This window comes from Telopea speciosissima, chromosome 9 (assembly GCF_018873765.1).
Source record: "Telopea speciosissima isolate NSW1024214 ecotype Mountain lineage chromosome 9, Tspe_v1, whole genome shotgun sequence".
Lineage (NCBI taxonomy): Eukaryota > Viridiplantae > Streptophyta > Magnoliopsida > Proteales > Proteaceae > Telopea > Telopea speciosissima.
Window position 1 is genome coordinate 43,657,164 of NC_057924.1, and position 6,661 is coordinate 43,663,824.

Consider the following 6,661-nt stretch of genomic DNA (forward strand, 5'->3'; position numbering starts at 1 on the left):
GCATATTGGAATGGCAAACAAGATTCCAAATATTACTAGAAAGATCTCGGGTTTGTTCTTTCAACATTCTCCTCCAAGGTCTCAGAATGAGAGATGAGAAATTGAGCATCGATTTTTTTTGGTTAAATCACCATTTTTTGCAAACGGATAATGAGGAAATCATCATGATCAGTAATGGCTAGAGGAATTCATGAAATAACATCAGAAACATGGACAGGGAAAGAGGTTTGAATAAGGAGATTTTAGTTCCTACCTGAGATCAAATCTTTTTTTTTTTTTTTGGTGAAGAGAGAAAACTGATGTGAAAACCAAAGGTCAGACCTAATATAAATCTCAAGCCAATTACATAACCAAGGATCCTTCCAGATATCCACATTCAACCCATTTCCAATTTTCCATCAAACAAGTTCTCTTAATTGATGAATAATATGGGAGAAACCATTCCAAAACTAAGACCCTTTTTTTTGTCACAAAATCTGATCGAAGAACTCTTTTGGGGAACGTATTTGGCCGGCTTTTAGAACAAGACACCAAAGGCTACATATATGGCTTAGTTAATAGCTGCCATCCAAGATTAATTAAGAGACTTTCATTGTGTATTGAGTTAAAAGAAATCCCAAACCTCCCATTGACTTAGGTTTGCAACAAACATTCTAAGAAAGCAATGAAAGGTTTTTCTTATTGTCAGACTCTCCTCGCCAGAAGTTAGAATTGATAGAATCAAGCTTAGAACAAATCGTTTGTGGAAAATAAAAACAAGACATTAAATAGATTGGGACAGAAGGTAAAACAGACTTAATAAGAGTTGATCTACCAGCCTGAGATAATAGAGAAACCTTCCAATTAGCAAGCTTCGGTTGAACATGATTCACAACACTGGATAAAAGCCTACTTTTATTCTGAGAAATCAAAAGAGGTGAGCCAAGATAAATATAATTGGAGAACATCTCCTTAATGCCAAGTTGTTTACAAATTCGAGTTCTGAGACCAGCTAGGGTATTTTTGCTGAAAAACACCTCATTTTTAAGAGAGTTAATTTATTAACCAAAGAAATCATGAATAAGGTTCATTATTGCCTGAATGGATAAAACCTCTTCCAAATTATCTTGACAAAACACAAAAGTGTCATTTGTAAACAACAAATAAGTGATTTCAGAGGCAGATCTAACAATCTTAATGCCCCTAAACAAGTAAAGTAGACAAATCTAATTTTTTTTTACATATAAAATAGTTCGTGGGTCTGGTAGGAGGTCTAGTGGGGTAAGGCCACCCATTATAGTAAGTGGGTTGGTCAAGGAAGGAAGGTAGGTTTTGAACCATGGTCCATGGTATATATATATATATATATATATATGTGGTAATAGGAATACTCACTCTATGACTAAATAATTACAAATTTTAAACCCTTCATTGTCATCATGTTATTACGTTGTCATTGCTGGAAACAAAGCAATAGCCCCTAATAATAATTACTTATGGTGGGTGGTCATAGAGTCTAAAAGGCAAAAGCTAGCTACCAACTTACCCTATCAATAATATTCATCTCCCTTTGTAAATTAGAGGATGTTGTTAGACAGCATTTCATTCATAATTATTTTTAAAACAACCACTTTATAAACCTTTAGAAATTTTTACCAAACAAAAAAACAAAAAAAAAACCTTCAGCCAATGTAAAATTCCACTGTGGAATGGAATAAGTTCAATTTCTTGTTTCAAACGATCTCTTATGACCATTTCAAGTAGGTCATGGCTGTTGGAATCACACATGTGACATCTCAACAAAATGGGACATATAAAGTATAATTGGTTCTCATGTGTTGTGTTGGGTGAAGATGATGTATTAGACCCTTTTGGAAGTTATAATTGTGATCTCCTTAAACTAATAAATATTTGGTTAAATAAACTAAGCTATTAATTACAGTTGATGCAAATATACTCAATTCATCCCATACACAAGTTCCAGGAACTGCCTCTGATATAGTGGCCAAGGTCCCACCAAACCCAAATAATCTTAATATATACTGATAGTAATAGCTTATAATCATACCAATTGAGAGATATATACAAGCTTCAACCAAAGATCAAACATGCATGCACTGATCAATATGAGCCTGTATGGGCCATATTCTGAAAATCATGTTGATCACTAGACAGCTCTTGCCTAAATAAAGGGAAATCTTCATTGTTAGGATTATCTAATGACCCAATTCATGTTTTAGTTCTTAATAAGCATCATGAAGTGCATCTTTATTCTTTAACCTCGAATACATCGGATTGGAATCCATGCATTGGTCACCTGAAAGCAAGGAGATGACGATTCTGCTATAGAGAGGACAAGAGCTGACTCCGATGGAGACTCTCCGATGCTTAAGTTGTATTCCTAACAACAAAAGTAATTTGTGTCAAGGACTAACAGAGCAATAAGCAAGAGAAAATATTAAAGTATGCAGATAGTGAAATTTGCTAGAGCTAGGTTATTATCTTGGTCATCATATTGCCCACAAAAAACTAAATCTAGTTTCATTATGTTGTATGCTAACAACATTGTGCTTTAGTAGTCTGCAATGGTAAGGCTTCTTTAATGAAGGAAGGACTACTTTTTTATAATAGTTTAGCTTCAGCCATGTTTCAGTAATATTGCCCATATCCAATCTCTGACATTTCACAAATTGGTACAATCAAAAAGATACAAGAAAAGTGGAACAGTGGAACTGCATAAGTGAGAATATAGAAGATAACATATTAACATATAGTGTCTACTTCCATACTCTATTTCACATCCTTTTTCAAATATGACCTTTCAAAAGTCTACCCTTTTTATTGTCTCTGCAACTCCACATTCCTCTCCATAAAAACCCCAGAATAAAACCTGTAATACTGGAGGCCCACATGGTTGAATAAACTACTATATACGCCCACCACTTCTTTTTTCATGTTCAAATCTGTCTCACCAGCGTGGTACCACCACTAAGCTCTATCAAGAATCAAGCAAGACCCACAGGCCACACTGTGTTCATCCAAAAGTAGAATAGTACTTTTGACTTTAATATTCACTAGACGACCCACTTTGTCTTCTTTTAATAGAAAGAAAATGCAGTTTCTGGACGCATGAAGGTTTGCTTACTTTCCAGACTGAAAGTATTTGTAATGGGTAATGTTTATGTATTGAGAAAGGAAGTTTAAATACCGAAGTTTCTTTGCCTCTTTGAGTGAGAGACAGAGAGAGAAGGAAACGTCACCATATGGGTTAGTGTTATTTACTTAAGAAAAACATGCAAGGAGTTCTCTATTGATTTGAATTGGATTATCCAAGTTTTGCTTGAAATTGAAAAATGAAGAACTTTCAGAAGCTAGTTTTTCTCACCATTGCTGCCAGTTTTGTTGTTCTTGCTCTTCTACCATCTGCGAGCTCATCTAGCAACGAAGGGAAACCAGTGATTAATCACAAGAAAGAGACTCATAACAACCAAAAGGTATTATAGTCAGTTAGTCTACTCTGTTCTCCCTCTCTCTCCTCCCCCCGGGGACAAAAGGCTCTTCTTGCCTCTCTTAAGCTACTAGTTGGTTACAGAAATCATTTTTGTTGAATCTTTATTAAGATTTTCTTAATCTGGAAAATGAGAAAAGTGTCTGGGTAAATTGAAGGAACTATAGCCAATGAAGTTGACTTTTTTTTTTTTCTGTTATATTTACAGTTGAGCAGTGAACTTTCCTCTGAAATTACAGTCCATGGCTTCCTCCTTTGGGCTTCAATGGGGTTCCTAATGCCTGTTGGTATACTTGTTATCAGAATGTCCAATAGAGTTGAATGTGGGAGAAGGCAAAAGCTTATCTTCTATTTCCATTTTATTTTCCAGGTAAGCCCACCTCTTCCTCTTTTCTTCTGTTACTTTGATCTTACTTTCTCGTGATGAAGAATCAATAACACAGTAATTCACTTTCTTTTTTCATCTATAACTTGATCTTTAGAGCTCCTGGAGTCATATAATGTGATCATTAATGCCTTTAACTTTGTTTATTAGATTAAGTAAGCCTACTAGGACTTTTAATAAAGATGAAGAGGAAAAGAAAAGTTCTTTTGAATAGAAAATTTTAGTCTCTTCACTGCAATCTTACCAAGGAATTATTTGACTATTGAGTCTGGCTATCTGCCTAGGTGTCCACATTGCTTGGCCTGCAAATCACAACTTACGAAAGCGTGGTTTTCAAGTAATTAATATTAAAGCAATCATTAACTGACTTATAAAATCTATCCTTCCTCTTTTTTTTAAATAATATCAAGAATGGATGCTTGATTTAGCAGATAAAATAAAAGAAAATTTCTGTTCTATGAAATATACACTGTTAGATGGTTTCAATGTATTCAATTAATATCGAGCAAAACAACACCTCTACAGTAATACAGAGGTAGACATAGCTGAAAATACCTTTATACTGAGGTTTGGCAAATTAAAGAAGTCTTCAAGACATTTTGGAGAAATTAATGGTTGTATCCTGATGTACTAATGGACTTTATTTATAATTTCTACTCAACAGATAATATCAGTACTCCTTTCCACAGCAGGAGCAATCTTGTCCATAAAAAATTTTGATAACTCCTTTAGTAACAACCATCAAAGGATAGGCTTGGCTCTTTATGGCATGATATGGGTACAAGTCTTAATTGGCCTTTTCAGGCCTCAAAGGTAAGTTATCTGATTCCTCGGAAGTCTTGGAAAACAAAAGTAGCTTCTTTGACTGAAAGACTCAGCTTTTCTGATCAATTGTTCAATTCTCAAAGTTATGTAGATTGGCTAGGTTTGAAAAATGACTAGACCAAGCTCAGTTTCATGTAGTGATAGGACTAATAATTGGTTACTTGGTCAACTCTTCTAAGCAGTTCAAGAACCCAATTTTAGTTCATAATTTTGTTTGAGAGAGAGAGAGAGAGAGAGAGAGAGATGTTTTATTTTTCTCTGATTATCTTTTATTTTTCTTCCTTCTCTGTACAGAGGGACTAAAGGAAGAAGTATGTGGTATATTGCTCACTGGGCACTTGGAACTGGAGTTTCTACGTTGGGGATCATCAACATATACACTGGCCTACAAGCCTACCAGAAGAAGACATTGAGAAGTACAAGGCTTTGGACTTTACTTTTCACTGCCGAGATAATCTTCATTGGATTCCTCTATCTGCTCCAAGACAAATGGGATTATATGCAAAAACAAGGAGTGATTTTGAGTAATGACCCCGCCATGTCCACAGATCCACTGATTTCTCCAACAGCCAACCAAAAGGAAATGAATGTACTTTGATAAAAACCAATATTAAAGACTCCTTTCAACTAACATGGGATTCTTTGTCTTTCCTGGGTTTTCTTTCTCAGCTATGAGACTGGATTTCTTAAAATTGATGAGACCGAACGAAGCATGCTTCATTGGCATTGGAAAAAACAGAAGTCTCCTCAATAATATGAAACTGATTGACATCTTGTTTTGCAATTAAATTGTAAGCATCTTTCTGCAGTAATGAGGGTGATGAGTACTATAATTTGTGACATTGTATTGCATCAAAGCTTCTACTAATATTGTTTGTAACCCTGTTTTGTGTAAAAATTGTTGAAGGAAGTGTCATTTCTATAAACTTCTCTCAAATTTTCCATTTCAAATTCAGATTTTACCATAAACTGTTTAACAAATTAAAATCCTATAACTGTTATATGGACAGCAATCTCTATGTTACAACATTTCCATGTTGCTTGATATATACATGGAAATGTCTTAACTCTCAGCTCTGTTTTTGTAAATAAGTATATGATATTAGGCACACAAACTGGTAAGTATAGTTTTCCCCAGCTATAATGGAAAGCAAAAATAAAGTGAGCATTGGATGCTGAAGATTATCAGGCTGACATTCCATTTTAAGAGGTGGCCCATAGCATGAAAGGAAATGGGTCAGATCAGATTATATAACCACTTCATATAATCTAAACTCCAATATGAAATTGATCAAAACATCAGATAACTGTGACCAAGAACTTTTTCTTTAATTGATCTAAGTAATAAAACTTGCATCTTTGCCACCAGCACATTTACCCTTTTCTTCAATATGACTAGACGAACTCTTTCATTTTAAGAGGACTAGACAGAAAAATAAGTCACAATACAGACCTTAATAAAGTCAAATGATTGTTGATTTGGCTCCCTAAACCTCCCACTTTATGCTGAATTGATTTGCTGTATTTATCCTTTGAATCAAGACTTAAGTTCATGTGTTGACCATAAGATATGTAAATTGAACCTAATTACTGTGCTTGAATTAAAGGGCTTGAATTTTCAAAATCAAAATCACAATCCTACAAAATTGATTCAGCTTTCAGAATGATCAAGCAGGTGTAGTGGTCAAACTAGTATTGTTTGTGGTCTTTCAGTAAAAAAAAAAGCGAAAAAACAATCATAATCTGCAAAGTAATGCAATTAACCAATAATGAATTACATTCCTTCAACTAAGAAAAATATTTAGACATAACTGCTAGAATTTTTTCCTTTTTATAAAGTGTTTCTTCGATATCAGTATATCTAATGTTCTCTGCAGCGAAATTCTCACATCGAAGGTACATCAAGCATGTAAAAATGCATCACTAAAACAAAACTCTAATCCTGTGCTACTGAGCCCTCACAC

The 6,661-nt window shown here is 34.4% G+C and overlaps 1 protein-coding gene across 1 annotated transcript; it reads left to right on the plus strand.

Moving 5' to 3' along the window:
• The first annotated feature begins 3,331 nt into the window (after nt 1-3,331).
• Nucleotides 3,332-5,420, plus strand: LOC122640811 (cytochrome b561 domain-containing protein At4g18260-like). The gene is made up of 4 exons (XM_043834053.1): nt 3,332-3,473; nt 3,696-3,857; nt 4,537-4,685; nt 4,992-5,420. The coding sequence occupies exons 1-4, from the start codon at nt 3,333-3,335 to the stop codon at nt 5,293-5,295; spliced, it is 756 nt and encodes a 251-aa protein (XP_043689988.1). The 5' UTR covers nt 3,332; the 3' UTR covers nt 5,296-5,420.
• Nucleotides 5,421-6,661: the final 1,241 nt, after the last annotated feature.

Excerpts from the sequence above, each read along its gene's own strand:
- LOC122640811 (XM_043834053.1), top strand. The coding sequence starts at position 3,333 with ATGAAGAACTTTCAGAAGCTAGTTTTTCTCACCATTGCTGCCAGTTTT. Across the intron at positions 3,474-3,695 it reads AGACTCATAACAACCAAAAG|TTGAGCAGTGAACTTTCCTC; the intron begins GTATTATAGTCA and ends TTATATTTACAG. Across the intron at positions 3,858-4,536 it reads ATTTCCATTTTATTTTCCAG|ATAATATCAGTACTCCTTTC; the intron begins GTAAGCCCACCT and ends TCTACTCAACAG.